At 39.3% G+C, this 18,595-nt stretch overlaps 1 protein-coding gene across 1 annotated transcript; it reads right to left on the bottom strand.

Annotated features, from left to right (window-relative positions):
- Positions 1-283: 283 nt before the first annotated feature.
- On the bottom strand, positions 284-18,173 carry cep126 (centrosomal protein 126). The gene is made up of 12 exons (XM_058387036.1): positions 17,699-18,173; positions 16,425-16,544; positions 14,016-14,161; positions 13,396-13,492; positions 12,935-13,136; positions 7,815-9,654; positions 7,022-7,177; positions 6,612-6,706; positions 6,232-6,283; positions 5,971-6,129; positions 3,775-3,839; positions 284-2,239 (listed from the first exon to the last, which is right to left on the bottom strand). Exons 1-12 carry the CDS (start codon positions 17,728-17,730, stop codon positions 2,141-2,143), a joined length of 3,063 nt encoding a protein of 1,020 aa, XP_058243019.1. The 5' UTR covers positions 17,731-18,173; the 3' UTR covers positions 284-2,140.
- Between the last annotated feature and the right edge of the window lie 422 nt (positions 18,174-18,595).

Genomic DNA, 18,595 nt, shown 5'->3' on the forward strand with positions numbered 1-18,595 from the left:
ACATGATTTTTAAAATTAATTTATTTTCATGTGTGATTTCATATTTCATATATTCATGCGAAAATTTAAACGTTTATTTCCGCATTCCACTTTTTAAAAACATGATCATTTTTCAGATGCAGTATTATTTATTTATTTATTTAATTTAATTAATTAATTTTATTTTTACAAATGGTTAATTAATTTGCACATAAAAAATCACTTTTTTTTTCATTTATTTTAAAAATGTGATTCATTTCTTATCACATTTTCTTCACGAGATCATGTTTGTAACTTTATAATTTTATTCTTATTGTGATTCATTTGTTTCCACATTCATTTGGTTTTACTTATCTCTTATTTAAATAAATTACACATGCAACTTGACGGACACTACATTTTGAAATTTGCTTTCGCATTTATTTTATTTACATGTAAATATATATTTCGGACATAATCACATTTGAAATCGATGTGATCTTTCCATAAGGATCCAAAAAGTCTCTGCTTTTTTTTTTTTTTTAAACTACTAGATTTAACTAATAAAAACAAACATGGAAAGATCCTGTTGAAACATGTGCATGCTGAAATCCCTGGGATTTTAAACATCACAAGAGGAAATCTTGTAAAATCTCTCCTTGCCCAAACAGACAGGATAATATGTGTGAGAAACAACCCCCAACATCTAGTAAGATTAAGGCACAAAGCGCTGAAACCTGTTCAGCAGGTGTGTTCCTGCAACACACCACAAGTTTCATCACCTTTCTAAGAAGGCAAGTTGCTGCCAGATTGTTCCGCACTGCGTGGCTTTCCTTGTCCTGCTGTAACAAGTCAAGGCAAGCTGACCGGAGGCAAGGCTCATACGCATACAGGAAAGACGTGACAGATTAGCAGAACTGCACATGCAGGCAAAACTTTAACTTTCCTTTACTTAAGGCAAGGTGGATTTGAGGTCTTCTTGTCTGGAGTTTGTTGTCCTTTTTGCATGGCTGACCATGCACTTACTAGCTGCTGTGCTAGTTAAATATTGAATCGCATGAACATCTCTCAATAATGACGTCTAAATAGCATGTGATCCAAACGGAATTAGAAAACAGAAACCAAGAAATGCACCTTTACCCTCAAAGTGTATGAGGGTAGATATTTCATCAAATTACATAAATGAAATTATTTCATGAATTTAATCATCAAAACAACAAACCTGTTTCTCTGACAAAAGCATCCTCAATTTGGTCTTAAATATGACATTATCTTTAGAATTAGCCTCTATTTGTTTAGACAAAACATTGAAATTGTGATTCTGTATATTGTTCCTCACATAACAAATCAATATTTACATCCAAATTAGAGTTTTTCCATAGCCCATATAGCACTTGCTGCATAAACACTAAACACCCGTCTGTCCATCCATCCACCCACACACTCACTCACACACTCACACACACAATATGCTTAGAATCCTGTTTTACTTTATTGATGGAAACTAAACATACCCATAATGACAAAGTAAACATGAATATTTGGATGCTGTGAGGACATGTTGAAATTTGTTTGCATTTGAACCATAAAAAGATGATTTTCCTTTATCACTGGGATTAGGTTTAGGTGCAGGTACAACAATATTAAACCACTGCATTAAATGTTTCATTGGAAATTCAGCAGGAAGACAGTTAATAGGAGTGTGTGTACGTGTGTGTGTGGGATGGGGCGATTCTGCTGTTCTGTAAACTGAAGAGGGAGGGAACGGGTGGTGTATCAGGCTGGAACAGTGAGTTCACTGCTGGGTTTCACTCCCTCTCCTTGTAGAGCCAGTGGAGTCGGTTCGCAAAGAATAATTCCTCCTTAACGGTCATTTACTCACAAGTGCATCCACTCCCACAAAACCTGTTCTGATTAAATCAGCACTAACCATTATATTGTTAAATGAGGATGACTTAGTAGTTCTTAAATCGTTTTTCCAATTAGTAATTTTCTGATCATTAATACAAGTGTGTCATTGTATAACTGTAAAATATTTCAAAATATAAACAGTACAGTTGTGGTCTGTGGTGTAATACTGACTACCTGCTGGTGTCAAGTGAGAGGAAGAGTGATAAAGTGCTTGTCAGTAAGGATTAAAGGGACACGCTGGGATAGAAGGGCGTCTGTTACGGAGCTGAAGTCAGTAGCGTCTGTGTGGGCGGGTACGGCTGTCAGCTGAGCCGCTATGGTAGGTGCGCAGGGTGGCACGTGAACGCTCGCCAGGCTGGGGAGACTGGTTCTACAGGAGTGAAGGGGAGAGAGAGAGAGAGAGAGAGAGAGAGAGAAGGAAAGGGAGATAAAAATAAGAGACAAGATGGAAGGCTTCATCACACCATAACAAGCAGGAAATACAATAATACACTTCTTTCATTAACCTTTTTTTCCCCCAAACCATTACATACAATACTCTCATTTTGCACATAAAGGTCATGTAGTTATCTAACACGATGATCCGTTTAGTGCTCCACATATTTGTGTCCTTAGCTGCTTTAAACCCTAACTTAAAATGGAACTGGTTTTGAATTAAACACGACGCTCCCCCAGAAGCAGTAAAAACAAATCCAGACCTTGTAATGCCACGGGTTTCACTATAATATACACTATATCACCAAATGTTTTGGGACACCCCTCCAATTCATTGAATTCAGGTGTTGTTCTTCAGGGCTTGGGCTTGGCCCCTTAGTTCCAGTGAAAGGAACTCTTAATGCTTCAGCATACCAAGACATTTTGGACTATTTCATGCTCCCAAATTTGTGGGAAACAGTTTGGGGATGACCCCTTCCTGTTCCAACATGACTGCACACCAGTGCACAAAGCAAGGTCCATAAAGACATGGATGAGTGAGTTTGGTGTGGAGGAACTTGACTGGCCTGCACAGAGTCCTGACCTAAACCTGATAGAACACCTTTGGGATGAATTAGTGCGGAGACTGCGAGCCAGACCTTCTCGTCCAACATCAGTGCCTGACCTCACAAATGTGTTTCTAGAGGAATGGTCAAAAATTCCCATAAACACACTCCTAAACCTTGTGGAAAGCCTTCCCAGAAGAGTTGAAGCGGTTATAGCTGCAAAGGGCGGGCCAACTCCATATTACATTCATGTGCATGTAAAGGCAGATGCCCCAAAACTTTTGGCAATATAGTGTATGAATTCTGTCTCCTAATTTTGGTTTCTCCAACTCTGCTACATCATAGTTCATAACTGGTCTCTACAGTTTGTTAAAATTGCTCGTTGTATTTCTCAAAATATTAGTGTCATTTAAAGCACTTTTTGTTGTCCATCAAACCTCATATGCTAGCTAAAACCTCCCTCTTACACTCCTTTTTTTGCTGTATCATGGACCCTGTCCTGACTGTCTAAACACAATCAAAAAACACCTTTTAAAAAACATTAGTGTGCCTCCTGTTCATTTCTGTATTTACATATCTTTCACTTGATGCACTGCATTTGGTTACACCTCTATTTATTACTAATAAACGTCATCTTTCTGTTAACACCTGCTGAAAATCATACACAGATAATTACAGTGTTTATTATTTCTCATGGAGACCGTTGACTCATTGTTGTAAGATTAATGAATGTACTGTAAATAAATTAATAAGCTGTTGTCATACCAAAAATATTACTTCACTGGTTCTTGATTCTAGACCTGCAACATTTTAGTAGCGCTTTCCAGCTGAGGACCGGTTCTTTCGCAGTGGAAAAGCGTGGAACGGTTTGAGATGAGGAACAAGCTTGGCACCTTGGCAGCTGAAAAAAGGTTGTAATACTTACATATGCAGGGTCCAATGCAATGATGCCTGTCAGTGCTGTGTTTCTTGCAGCCACATCTTGCACATCTGCTCATTACAAAAAACAGTCTGTAAACTGAGAGCTAAATACTTGAATTTATAGGTACTTTTTACTTTATAGGTACAATTAACTGATTAAAAGCATACCACACTTATATCATATTTTAATATAGATCCTCATTGAAAATTTTCTATAGGTCATGCTGTCAGCTACCAAATGCGCAAATTGGAAAATACTGTACATATCTGTGTGATTCACAGAGTAATTATGACATTCAACTTGGGGATTCTACAATGAGCTGTGTTTTGCTATGGCTCAGAAAACTACACCGATCAGCCATAACATTATGACCATTTGCCTAATATTGTGTTGGTTCCCCTTTTGCTGCCAAAATAGCCCTGACCCATCGAGGCATGGACTCCACTAGATCCCTGAAGGTGTGCTGTGGTATCTGGCACCAAGATGTTAGCAGCAGATCCTTTCAGTGATGCAAGTTGCGAGGTGGGGACTCCATGGATCGGACTTGTTTGTCCAGCACATCCTACAGACGCTCGATTGGATTGAGATCTGGGGAATTTGAAGGCCAAGTCAACACCCCAAACTTGTTGTTGTGTTCATCAAACCATTTTCGCCTTGTGGCACAATGCATTGTCCTGCTGAAAGAGACCACAGCTTAGATAGGTGGTATGTCTCAAAGTAATCTCCACATGGATGGCAGGACTAAAGGTTTCCACAGCAGAACATTGCCCAAAGCGTGACACTGCCTCCACCGGCTTGCCTTCTTCCCATAGTGCATCCTGGTGCCATGTGTTCCTCTGGTAAGCGACGTTCTAATGCTCATGTGCCCATTGTTGGCGCCTTCGGTGGTGCACAGGGGTCAGCATGGGCACCCTGACAGGTCTGCGGCTTTGCAGCCCCATACGCAACAAACTGTGATGCACTGTGTATACTGACACCTTTCTATCAGAACCAGCATTAACGTCTTCAGCAATTTGAGCAACAGTAGCTCGTCTGTTAGATCGGATCACACAGGCATAAATGAGCTTTGGCCACCCATGACCCTGTCGCTGGTTCACAACTGTTCCTTACTTGGACCACCTGCAGACCGGGAACACCCCACAAGATCTGCAGTTTTGGACATGCTCTGATCCAGTCGTCTGGCCATCAAAATTTTGCCTTCGTCAAACTCACTCAAATCCTTACGCTTGCCCATTTTTCCTGCTTCTAACACATCAACATTGAGGAAAAAATGTTCACATGCTCCCTCTAACAAGTGCCATGATGAGGAGATAATCAGTCTTATTCACTTCACCTCTCAGTGCTCATAATGTTATGCCTGATAGGTGTAGATGTTTCTATAGAAACGCACAATGTTTGTTTTTCAAATAGCTAAATTGAAGCTAAATTTTGCTAGTTACTAAGAGAAAATATTTGACCGACACATCATTTCAAATCCTCTCATTATACTCTGAAACTTTGAAATATGTTTTTGTTTATACCGTGATGTCAAACACTGTCAATCAGAGTTTACAGAAATTGCTAAGCTCACAACCGGATTGATGTAAACATGCATCTGGAAGCACATAATTATCGTACTTTCTAGTCTGACATGAAATATATGTTCATGGTAACAGGTATGATTACGCTGACTTTTAGGAACATTTCTAGGAACTAAAGAAAAAAGGTATGCTGATAAATAAGCCTTATGATGAGGTTTTCTTGTGTGTTCCCATCACAGTAACTATAGACTACAGGAAATGTAAGCATTTTGCAAAATGCATCCCAAAGTTATTTTAGTGCACATATTAACGTACTTATGTTTGACCAACCAGCATTTTAGCAAACTTCCTAGTAGAAGCAGGAACTATAATGGTTACTGGAACTAGGAAGTAGAATAGAACAACAAAAAAAATACCCATAGTGGACACATGCCCAATGCTCTGAAAAGGTTCCTATGGTAAAAAAAAAAAAAAACTATTCTAATAATGCCCGCTATGTAGTAACCTGTGTCCCGACTGTCAATATGATCATTATAGAGCTGTCAGTTGGGCTTTTCATGTTATCATCTGATAATTAGTTTGGCTGCACTACTCTGAATATAACTGAGTACGGCATGTAAGATGTATTTATAAGTGATTCCTGTTCTGACAAGCTCTGAACTTAAAAGATGAAGCTTACACTGCAGGCGGTGGTTGAGTCTATCGAGTGAATGTAGAAGTTTCTGTTCCTCCAGGGAGAGAGCACTGAGGCCTCGTTGTGATTGCAGGAGCTCAGCAGCTCTTTGGAAATGAGCAGAGTCTACAGCGACCTGCTCATCGCCGTCTATCACCTCAGAACCTAACAGGCAAGACAGTGAGAAAGTTGAAGCTCTACTATTTACAGTGTACAGTATTGTTGATAATCTGGATTGTTGAGATAGAACAGAATCTTGTGCAATACCTTGATCATGCACCATCTGGTCAGTTTTGCTTGCAGTTATTGGCACTGTAGCCTACAACCAAAATATATATGAAAGATTCACAAACAGTGTGACTTAGTAGACATAACGATTGTGCTTTAGTCCAGACTAAACACAGACGGTTAAAATCAATTGTCACTTATAATCCAGATCAACAGGGATTCCTTGTCCTTAGTGAACCCTGAACCAAACCCTATTTTTGGTCTATCCTAGTATGATATGTCTATTATCACTGCTAGACAAGGTTCTCCAATTATAGGATTACACACGGTAGAACACACCTGATATGTAACTTAAAAAGCACCGGTCTAGCCAATGAGGATGGATGTGTGCATATATATACATAACTATATTGATGTACCTGATAACGAACAGGGGGTTTCCTGTAACCTAATGCTGGAGTTCTGTTTTTCACCATGTTATTCTCCAGAGTAGGTCTTCGCACTGGACTCCTCACTGATTGCCGCAAGACAAAAATGAATATACAAAGTAAAATGGTCTCTTTTCATCACATAATTAAGACATGTCCGGAAAAGATTCCTTCACCTCTGAGGAGCAACGAGTTAAATCCCCAAAATAGCTCCCAACATTCCAAAACTAATATCACAAATGAGCAACTTATGACGTACTTCAGCCAGGGAATATAAAGCTTGTCAGTGAGATACTAAATGCTAGACATTGCCCAATAAATCACCAAAGACAGCACTGCGAATCATAACAGCCTTCTGAAAGGACAGCTTTGGCAAAATAATTAACATCTCGTTTGCTTACCATTGGAAGATGACAGGAAAAAGCCACCCATTCTTGCAACTGCCTTGACACCACTGAACAGGCCATCACCCTTAATGGTAACATGGGACAAATTGGCAGGAGCTTGAGGCAAAGCGGACAATGGTGCATTGTGAGTCTGCAAGCTTTGAGAGTCACCTAAGTGGACAGTGAGTGAAGGCAGGGAGAAGAAAAAGAAAGAGATTGCAAATAACTCAAGGGAAAAGTCTCAAAAAACTACTCTCCTATAAGTTTTCATGCATAACTTATTATATGTAATATAACAGAATAAAAGACCCAGCAGAAATAACAGTTCCATCATCATGTGGATTCATTTCAGCAAAGCAGTAATCCCATAAGTGGTGCAGTGTTTTACAGAGAGCCAAAGCAAACAGACACTACTGATACAACTCCACAAAAAAGCCCTTTGCAAAAACTCTAGAAAAATACCCCCAAAGAATCTCGAGCAAAGCTGCTGAACTTGCCAACACACAAAGAGAGCTCAGTTCTTTCAACAGACTCCTGTCTGACTATATGACAAGGTGCAATGGAAACTCATGGACATCCAGCAGTCTGGTAGCCTGTGAGTATTGTATTATGTTGCTGGAATGTGGCATATCTATAAAAAGGATAAGATACCCATTTTTAAGCCAGTAAACTGAAAAATGTGCAACACTTCCTGAGTCAATGCTACTACAAGTGCTCCCAAACTTTTCTGAATTAAATTAAATGAAAAGTTGTTGCCTGACTAAAGAATTATAAATGAAATTTGTTGCTAAGGTGATGCAGGTCTTACCGTCTTTGCTGGCTAAGGCACTACGCACTCCATGCCACAGCATGGAGATCTCATCATCAGTTGGTGTACGGTCCAAGTATCCTTTCCGTTTACTGCTGCTGCCTACCTGGCCATCTGATTGGCACAGGGTGTAGATACCTTTAGACACGGTCTCATACAAGCAGGCATAGGAGGGAGAAACTGGGGCCAATATAGGGCCCTCATCTGTTTTAAGAAAGTTGCTCTGAGGTACAGGGTGACCTTCTGGATAGTCGTTATATAGAACCTGCTCCACTGCTGGCCGTGCTTGATCTTGGGAACATTCATCATTGTTGCTTGTTTTGGTGGGTACCTCAGGTCTTGGAGGAGGTCGAGGCATCAGGACCTTCCCTTGGGTTCTGATCACATGTTGAATCTGACTGGAAGATTGTGGTCTGATCATAGTACCCCTCCGGGACTGTGATGAAATGGTACCTGTGCCAGTTTTGGCTGAGTGTGTCCGTCGGGGAACCAGTCCAGTAGTGCAGGAAGCTGCTTTTTCCACTCTGGATTCTGCTGTGGGTTCCTGCTGCTTTTCTTTCTGGGGACCAACATCTGCCCAAGCTTGTTTGGTTGAGTTGGGGTCACCTAGGCCAGAGGAAGTCATGTTGTTGTTTGGTATGTCTGTGGGTCTGTTAATATGCCTTGAATGGAACGATCCCTGCTGCTGGTCCACTGAAGGCTGCTGAGCTGGTTGAGTTAATCTGCTTTGAGTTTCGATATGCACCTCATCTAACCAGCGAAGTTTCTTCTTAATGCATTTGTTGCTCTCTTTGTCCCTGCCTTTAGACCTACTGAGCTCCAAACTATCCCTAACAGCTATGGCCACTTGTTTGCTGAAAGCAAAATGGCCTGGGGTGTAACTGAATTTGGCATCTCCATCCGCTATACATTTGAACTTTTTCTTAAGGATTCCTTTCATAAATCGGACATTGTGACTTTTGAGGTCAATATGGTTGGTCAAAGTGTCCACAAATGTTTTATCTGGCTCCTCTGTCAGTTTGGAAGAATTAGGCAAAATGCCCTTTGTGAGTCTGCTGTCACTGTCTTCATCTGCTAAATTTAGATGTTCTGCTGTCTTGTATTTCTTAATATAAGACTGTAAATATGTCTCTGCTTCAACTGGCTGTAAGACTGAGTTCTCCAAATTGGGAGAGACTTTGTTCAGATCAGAAGCATCGCTGTATATACATCTGCTGGCTTTCTGGGCAGCCTGCATCTCTGACAGATGCTTAGTGTATTTCGAGAACTCATCAGCACCAGAGTTGGACTTTTGAGCCATTCTTGAGTATTCCAGAGGTATGGTATCTAAGGTTGTCTGCATTTTGCAGTGGCCTGCTACTGTGCTTTTGTCACACAATATGTTTTCCTGAGTGGTTGTTCCATACTGGTAGGCTGTATGTCCAGAATTAGTTACAAACACCTGCTTATGACAGGGAGGTGTAGATTGGATGTTGGACATCTGGAACTGGCCTGTTATACTGCACTGGTCTACTGCTTTTAAGAAATTCTGGACACTCTGCACCTCATCTGCTGTCTCATCTTCAACAGGTGAAGGTGATGAGGAACTGGAAGAACTAGACAGACCCTGCTGACTTATTACCTTCTCCAGGAAGCTCTTTGGTGGACAGTGGTTAGATGGTGGACTTGCACAGGTTTGCTGCCAGTTTTGCTGCAACGACGATGGCATTCTGGTGTCATGGACTTCTGGGGGATCCAGACTCTCAGGTTTACTGCCAGGACTGTGCTGGGGAACCTCATTCTCCAGACTGTCCAGGCTAGACAGGCTTTCTGCATGGCTAATTTGAGTGTCACTGTGATCCTAAAATCAATACAGCAGGATATCAGTGTACTCAGTCTCATGGAAGTGTATATCACCCATACAACTATGTTTATATTAAATATCATTAAAATTTGTATCCCTTGTAGTGTACGATTGATAACAGAAAAATGTCCTTTAGTTTAAAATTGACCTATAAAACATTTATTTTTATAAGTTAAATGTGTGTGTATACTCCAAAAACCATTAAACAAAATCATAGAGTCTGAAAAAAAACCTAAAAGACAGACGTTAATGGTTTACCATGACCCTCTTAGTTTCCAGCCCTTATATGGATGATGCAGTGATGACATCTGGCAGAATTCTACGAGATACGCCAGTAAAAATAGGCAATAGTTGACCAATAAGCGAGTTATAAGAAATGCTCCAGGAATAATGATGAGGCAATGTTACAACTGACAGGATCTATGATTATAAATGCATAAGCATCGCATACAGACTATTAGGGAATATTTATATTACATTCAGAAAGGGTGTTTACTTTTAAACTGATATAATGTTCCTAGTTTTATTGTTAATATCTTAACATTTATTATTTGACTATTTGTCATTTTGAACACACTAAATTTTTTGTTATTAGTTAAATATCTTTGTCTTCCTAACCATGAGTGTAGGTAAATATTTCTGCTTAACTGTAATTTCAAACATTCAGTGCTGCTGAATGACAAAATATAATATAAAACGTGTTCTACCACAAATCATTAGGAGCTACTGCTAATAATCAACTATAATTCCACAAGGCAGAAAGAAATACATTCATATTTTCTGTATGTGAGATTCTGAATTAAAATGTTACACTGGAACTAGAATTGGAAGCTGATTATTTTTACATTCAGTAACTCTGTGCCTAATATTATGAAATCCAGAAATGTGCTAGGAGAGACAAAGATAAAGAGCTTCTGGCGTGACTAGTAATTATATACAACATGATAAAATAACAGGTAAGTCAGAGTTCATGAAACTTTCTGGAAATCCCAGGAGTTGGTTTTCAAAGGAATAATATTTACAGACAGTTGATAATAAATGCCACGTTTGGAGGAGTTAGGTCAGACTTTAATATATAATGAACTGAATTTTCAAAATGTCCACAAAATTATTTTCCTTAAAGCAAAAACACTCCTTTCATCCAAACACGATTATTGCTGTTTGGTCCTGGTTTGAATTATGGGATTATGTGCTGGCTTCTACCCAGCACAGGTAACATTCCACCATATGTGTGTGTGTGCGTGTGCGTGTGTGTGTGTTTTGGAAGGTTGTTTATGGGGCTCTTGTGCTTGTTCAGACGATGTTCCAGCTCGCTGTTGCAGGTGGAGCTCAAGGCTAGAATGGAAGTGTCATCTTTTTAACCAGTTGTTAAGAAAAATCCACACCCCTCAGCACACACCCACAGGTTTTTCTATTCAGACACCCACACACTCTCTTCAACACACACACACACACACACACCCACATCAGTATTACATATAACTGATATTTGTTCAGGGTTTACTGTTATAGATTATTAACTCTTGATGTCAGAGCATATTGCTAAAATACAACAGTTAGAAAAGCAAAGTCAGATCGCTTTGTTGTGCTATACAGTGAAGACCTTTTGTGTTTCAGATTAAATTATAACTATGAGATGATAGATCTGTTTTCATTTCCCGATATTTATATCTAGACGTGTTAAACAACTTAGAACATAGCATGTTTTGTTTGAACCCATTCATCACATTTCAAGCAATCAAAAAATATTTGAAAGTGTGACTGGTGTTTCTTGTTGAACAGGTGTGTCCTGTGAGATTGATTGTTTAAACAATTAATAGCTCTGTATGTCTACTCTTGGTTTGAGTACTGTGATTTTGTTGTGCAATTGTTCTTAAAAAGGATAAACCAACATGAAGACCAGAGAGGTGTCTATGGGAGAAAAGCAAAATATTGATCAAGATATTGCACAAACACTGGTCATACTGGCCAATACTACAATATGGAATGTACCGGAGAAACCAACTGGTGTACTAACAAGCAGACAGTAAACAGGGTGTCCAAGGAGAACAACAGCAGTTTGTGACAGAAACATTGTGAGATCTGTGATGAAAAACCCTAAACCAACACTCAGTGAGATCACCAACAACTTCTACAGAGCAGGGTTGATAGGCATCAGAATCCACTGTTTAAAGATGACTTCAAGAGCAGCAAGTATAGAGGCCATACCATATGATGCAAAACTCTCATGAGCAACTGGAACTGGAACACCAGACTGGAATTTGCAAAAGTTCTGGATCCAAGATTTATCTCAACCAAAATGATGGAAAGGTCAAACTGTGAAGAAAGAAAGGATCTGCTTATTTTCCAAACGTACAAGCTTGTCTGTGAAACATGGTGGTGGTAGTGTCAGGATTTGTGCTTCCATGATGATATAGCAACAGAATGAATTCAGAAGTCTACAGAAAAACCATGTCTTCCAATTTTCAGGAAAATGCAATCCAATCTAATCGTGAGGAACTTCATCATGTACACGTAACGGAGGAGCGGGTGCGAGTGGGAACCGGGGGGGGTTACATTGGTACCGTGACCCGGATGGGAGTGAGGTTTGGGGGGTGAGTGTAACGGAGGCCAGCGGTAGGTGCTGTGCAGGTAAACCTCACTTCCCTGATCTCAAAAACGTGCTCTAGTGACTGAAGCTAGTGGCTGCAGTCTTTAGCCTCCTTGTTAGTGCGCCCGCCTCCCATGCCGGAGACCTGGGTTTGATACCCGCTCATAGCGGGTGCGAGTAGGATCCCGGGGGAGATTACATAGACAATGAACCAAAATACACTGCCAACGGAACAAAGGACATCAACAGAGGAACAAATTGGAAGGTTCGAGACTGACCAAGTCAATCAACAGACCTTTACCCAAATGATCAGCATTTCTTCTCCGAAAGATAAGACTGAAGGGAGAAACCACCCCTGAACAAACAACAATTACAAGAATCAGTGGCACAAGCCTGGTAAAGCATCACAAGAGAAAAATACAACAGTTTGGTAGGCCATGTAGATATTGCAAGCAAAAGATATGCAACCATTTATTAAGCGTTTTTCACTTTAATTGAATAAAAACTGTCTGTTCCTACACTTTTCCTCACCTAAAGATTGGGTGGTCTGCCACGAAAGGTCAGGAACTGATGCTGAAATAGTGATCTCATAGTAATCTTTTGTCCTCAAACCCAAATATCTTCAGTGAATAGCAAAAACAGAAGGAGGAGAGTGTTTATTCAAACCCCCCTGAAATGCAGACATACCTGTGTTTGAAGTTGTTCTAATTGTTCTTGAGCCTTCACTAGATTCTCCTGCAGCTGGTTGATGAAAAGAAGTTGGCTGGTTTTAAAGTCACCCAGGCTTCTCTCCTGCATGAGCTTGGTGTAGGCCTGAGCTGCTGAAACTGTGCGCAGGCTCCGAGGACCGCTGGAGCCCCCTGGGGGTTTAGGTGAGGGACTGCAGCTCCTATACAAAAATAGAATAGTGCTGAGTACCTGGTTTTGTTGTACTGGTGTTATTAAAAAAGTGCTTGAAAATAGCAGAATAATGAACAAGAAAACAATGGACTAACCAAAGCTTTGACAAGATGTGCTTTGAAGGAGTTTAAATAGTTGGAAAAATTGTATTGTTCTAGTAATAATTTCCTACAGGGAACAACAAGGTATAAATGGAATACTCTTGAGGTGACCACATAAGGGACAAGCATTTGTACCCTACACCCTACCTACTGATGGTGGAAGTGGCAGAAAAGAATGAAGACTGATGACCTCCCTGAATATGACTGAGTGCTTCATCCAAGTTAGGTACTCTTGTAGTTGAGACTAGAGCACAAAAACAAGAAGAAGAAGAAGAAGAAGAAGAAGAAGAAGAAGAAGAAGAAACAATACAATCATGTCACTATTAGGGAAGCACACTCATAACTCAGAAGAGCATTGATCTAAAAATGTTATTCATAAAGGAGCTTTATTGGTTTGCAATAAAATATTACAAGTTACAGTATTAAAATACTAGAAATCATTTATTTTCAGAAATATTTGTGACAAAAGTGCATTTTAAATGCAAGCTTTTAAGCTAATCATGTAATCAGTATACTCTAATGGCTTAAATCAGAGAAAGAGTGTTATTGGATTTATTTTAATCATCCAACTTCTCTCTAAGAACCCTGATGATCCAGTGGATTTGGTGCTAATAATAGAAAAATTATCTCTCTTTTCCAGGATGCTAAAAATGAAATGTACATAGGTAATGTTTTATGTCCACAGAACACTTGACACTCGAATGGAATTTCCCTTAATGAACAGAGAGCAGACACGGATTTTGGATGAATGAGGACAGAAAGCTAACCTGGTCTTCTCCTCTGAGACGGAGGGAGGTGAGCTCTCTGAAAACGCTCTGTAGCTTCCTGCAGTCTCTGCTTACGCTGCTGGAGGATGTTCTCCCTCAGCCTCTGCTCCTGAATGTCCCGCTGCCTCCTCCTGTCCTCTAACGCCCTGAGAGGTATGGATGAAGAAGAGACAGACATGTAAATATCTAATGAAAGAGCATATATAATTCCACTGGCAGAAATATCCATCTTACTATTCCTGCTATGTCAATATAGGCAAGAGAAACTAGAAACCTTATTCTATTTTTTAAAAATGGAATATTATACCACAGCGTTCGGGCAGACAATATAATTATATGTATTTTATTCATATCATAGCACAACTTTCCGGCTGTAACATCTTTATAAATCTAGAATAGATTTCATTAATACATTAATTACATTACCAAGTGTTGGACTACTGATTGGAAGATTGTGAGTTCAAATCCCAGGTCCACCAAGCTGCCACTGTTCCCTGGCCCTAAACCTTCAATTACTCAGTTGTATAAAATGAGATAGATGTGAGTCGCTCTGGATAAGGGCGTCTGCCAAAATGCCGTGAATGTAAATGTAACAACAATAAATTAACTGTAAAAAAGGTCTTTTAACTGATGTTAATGCCAGCTGATCATAAAGGAGGTTATGGGTGTGTGTTTATGTACTTTATTTACTATGTATTGTATTTTATTTATTGTTTTTAAACAATAAATGCGAGTGACTAAACTGAGAAAATTGGATCGTATCGGTACATGTATTTGAGCATCCAATCTAAACCACTATTCTTTTAATTAATAGAAATAGTTAAAAAGTAGGCTATATTTTTATTATCATATATAATTAGGTATATGTACTTTATCTACCTTTAACAGTTACAGTTTACAAGCCTTTATGTTACAAATTTTAAAAAAGTGTGTCTTTTGTTACGCCCTTCCTATCGTTCCTATCCTGATTGTGTCACCTGTATCCCATTAGCCCTAACGTCTACCCCTATAAATAGGGATCCTTGTGTTTGTGTCCTGGTCCATGATTGTTATCTGTACCGTGGTTTCTGTTGGGGTTTTGTTTGCTAGGTTCCATGTCCAAGCTAAGTTCTAGGTTTTGTTTTGTTTAGTTTAGTTAACCACGCCATGTCTAGTGTTACGTTTGTTTCCCTATGTCGCGTCTTAAATGTAATAAAAGCAGTGCTTCGCTGAATCCTGCGCATGGGTCTCATTACACCGTGTGCTGGCGTGCGCACACGCACCACGGGCGTCTGGGGTCGAGCCCCGCATAGGGCGGGGGTCCCAGACGTTACACTACCATTTGTTTGCGTAATATGTCAAAGGATGTTTTATAAAAACGAATCCTACTACTACTACTACTACTAATAATAATGGTATTACTATTATTATTATTTGTAGTATTAGTAGTAGTCATAATTGTAAATGAATAATATTGACAAAATAGTAAAAATACAAAGAATAACAAGCATGTCAAGAAATTACTGTTAGTTGATATGATACATGATATGCCATGATAGCAGGACCTAACTCCTTTCACAGACATTCCACAACATTAAATTTAACAAAAATGCAACTCTAAATAAATTATTTGGTGTTAATCACTGAGAAACTGCTGCTGGAAAGTAATTGAAAATAATTAAATTAAGGATGGAAACTGTAACTCTAGCTCACACTGTGCCACATCACAGCACCATGTTGTCGATTATTTTAACCCAGCACACACACACACACACACACACACACTCCTAAGTAATTGTTGTCGCAGACCTAACTTAGTGAGTAGTCCAATTACTGATGTCTAATCTAAGTGACTTTACTGTTACTGATTACATGATCTATTTCAGGAGAGCAAATCCTAGTCGAAAACTACAGTGTTGAATAACGGTGTCTATGACATGTATGTGTGCTTCTCTTACACGAGCCTACCCCAGGTCAGAAACTGAAGTTGATACACTGACATGCTTACAGATTCCTCTGCCTGTGTGCTGTGTTTACATGCAATGCTTTATTTTAAGTTCATGTAATGAATATAAATATAGTGTATACAGTTGAGACTATGGTTTGTTTTGAATAAGAATTACGCTATAGAGAATAATAACATTTTAATAATACATATAGTGCTTTTTCAAAGCCAGGGATTGCTTTACAGAGAACACAGACAGCGTCATCATGGCACAGATGTTTACAACAGATGAGGAGTGTGTTATAGGAGGAGATAAGATGTGTTTTAACAGTGTGGGAATATTTAATTAAAAAATATATATATATATGCCTGTATGGAAACACTACACTACAATTCATGTTTTTGTTACATTAGTCCATGAAAGTTTAACAGAAAAGGTGGCTGTAAGAAATGATTATGAGCTGCAGAATGATAGAAAATCTCACCTTCTACGCCGGTTGGTTTCCAGGCAGTACTGACGGGCTCGAGCTCGATAAGCCTTTTGTTCCTGGACCAGAAGCTGTCTATCATCGTCAGCCTCTCCATCCAGACCTGCTCTAATATTTCTGAAGTGGTGAGTTAAAGAAGTGTGAAACAATCAATTGTTTGGAATATACAACAGGCAGACTAAAAATGATGGCCCTTGTTAAACATGAAGCCCTGGTTACACTGAAGTACTTTATCTGGAGCCTCTCCTGGAACACTGTGAGCCAGCCTGGAATAAACCCTAAATTGGGATGCTAGTCTGACACAGAGTCACAACTATGGGCAATTTTTTGTAACCAGTCCACCTACTGGCTGTTTTTTGAAATGTAGGATGAAACCAGAAAACCCAGAAGAAACCCACATGCACATAGAAACAATGTGTGAAAGGAAACTAATTATTAGGGATAAATAGTAACTTAACTTTATAATTTATTTCTATGTTTATATACACCGATCAGGCATAACATTATGACCACCAGCCTAATATTGTGTTGGTCCCCATTCTGTTGCCAAAACAGCCCTGACCCATCATGCACTGTGTATTCTGACACCTTTCTATCAGAACCAGCATTAACCTCTTCAGCAATTTGAGCAACAGTAGCTCATCTTTTGGATCAGACCACGGGTCAGCCTTCACTCCCCACATACATCAATGAGACTTGGTCGCCCATGACCCTGTCACTGGTTCACCACTGTTCCTTCCCTGGACCACTTTTGATAGATACTGACCACTGCAGACCGGGAACACCCCACAAGAGCTGCAGTTTTGGAGATGCTCTGATCCAGTCGTCTAGCCATCACAATTTGGCCCTTCATCAAACTCGCTCAAATCCTTACGCTTGCCCATTTTTACTGTTTCTAACACATCAACAAGGACAAAATGCTCACTTTCTGTCTAATATATCCCACCCACTAACAGGTGCCATGATGAGGAGATGATCAGTGTTATTCAATTCACCTCTCAGTGCTCATAATGTTATGCCTGACCGGTGTACTTCTGTAAAGCTGCTTTGAGACAATGTCCATTGTTAAAGCACTATACAAATAAATTGAACTGAATTAACCTGAGTTCAGGATTTAACCTTGAGTTCTATCACTACACTTCCTAATTTCTCAGCAATCACCAGAGATTAAATTCACCAAGGTTATAAAAGGTTCCTCCTTAAACAAGGAGCTGTAAATGAATGTTACATTGCATGTTGTCCTATTAGAGCACACAGGGGGGAAAGGATACGAATAAAAAAGAGTGTCCTTCGTCGTTGGCATCCTGAAGAAGAGCTTTTTCAGAACTGCTCTGGATTTCTGGCTGGCCAGGAAAAAGCGGCATGATGATGATGACGATGATGATGAAGATGATGAAGGATCATTCTGTTAACCTCCTGTTAAAGTGCCTAGCTAGCTGACTCTAGACGATGTTATGTCAGCGCTCTGAATTTCTAAACACCGCAGTTTCTTTTTGGAAGCATAAATATACGTATTCCGCAAAGAATCATACCTTCTATCAATTCGAACATCTTAAATACGTATATTATTATTAATTCCTCAGCTAAATTATCGCTTAAAGCACTCATAAACGCGCGCAACTAATAGTTTTTGTATGGTTGACAACCACAGACGCGCTTCCTTGACAACGAAAACAAGGGTTAAGTACTAAACATCCCCTATTAGACTACCTAGTCCACTAGGTAGGGCGCTGATGTTATTGTGGAATATGGTATGTCAAGTGCGGCTTCGAAGGGATTAGAGAGTCAACAAGCTGGACTTCACCTTGGCAGTGGACAACGAAGGACTGGACTTTTAATTTTTAAATTTTCGGAAAGCTACTATGTGTTTGCTAAAAATAACAAAGGGTGCTTTGTAAAAACTATTATTATTATTATTATTATTATTATTATTATTAGTGAGTCAGTTAACATTGACAAAATTGTAAGAAAATAACGGTAAAAAAAAGCAGGAATAAATAAACAATAAACAATAAAATAATTATTCAAGAAGTTGTCGTCGTCGTTATTGTTGTTATTGTTATATTATTATTATTATTATTATTATTAGTAGTAGTAGTAGTAGTAGTAGTAGTAGCAGTAGTAGTAGTAGTAGCAGTGCATTAATATTAACAAAACTGTAGATAAAA

The sequence above is a fragment of the Hemibagrus wyckioides genome, linkage group LG04, assembly GCF_019097595.1.
Source record: "Hemibagrus wyckioides isolate EC202008001 linkage group LG04, SWU_Hwy_1.0, whole genome shotgun sequence".
NCBI classification, from domain to species: Eukaryota; Metazoa; Chordata; class Actinopteri; order Siluriformes; family Bagridae; genus Hemibagrus; species Hemibagrus wyckioides.

Excerpts from the sequence above, each read along its gene's own strand:
- cep126 (XM_058387036.1), bottom strand. The coding sequence starts at position 17,730 with ATGCCAACGACGAAGGACACTCTTTTTTATTC. Across the intron at positions 7,178-7,814 it reads TGCCTTAGCCAGCAAAGACG|GTGACTCTCAAAGCTTGCAG; the intron begins GTAAGACCTGCA and ends CTGTCCACTTAG. Across the intron at positions 3,840-5,970 it reads ACTCAACCACCGCCTGCAGT|ATGTGCAAGATGTGGCTGCA; the intron begins GTAAGCTTCATC and ends TGTAATGAGCAG.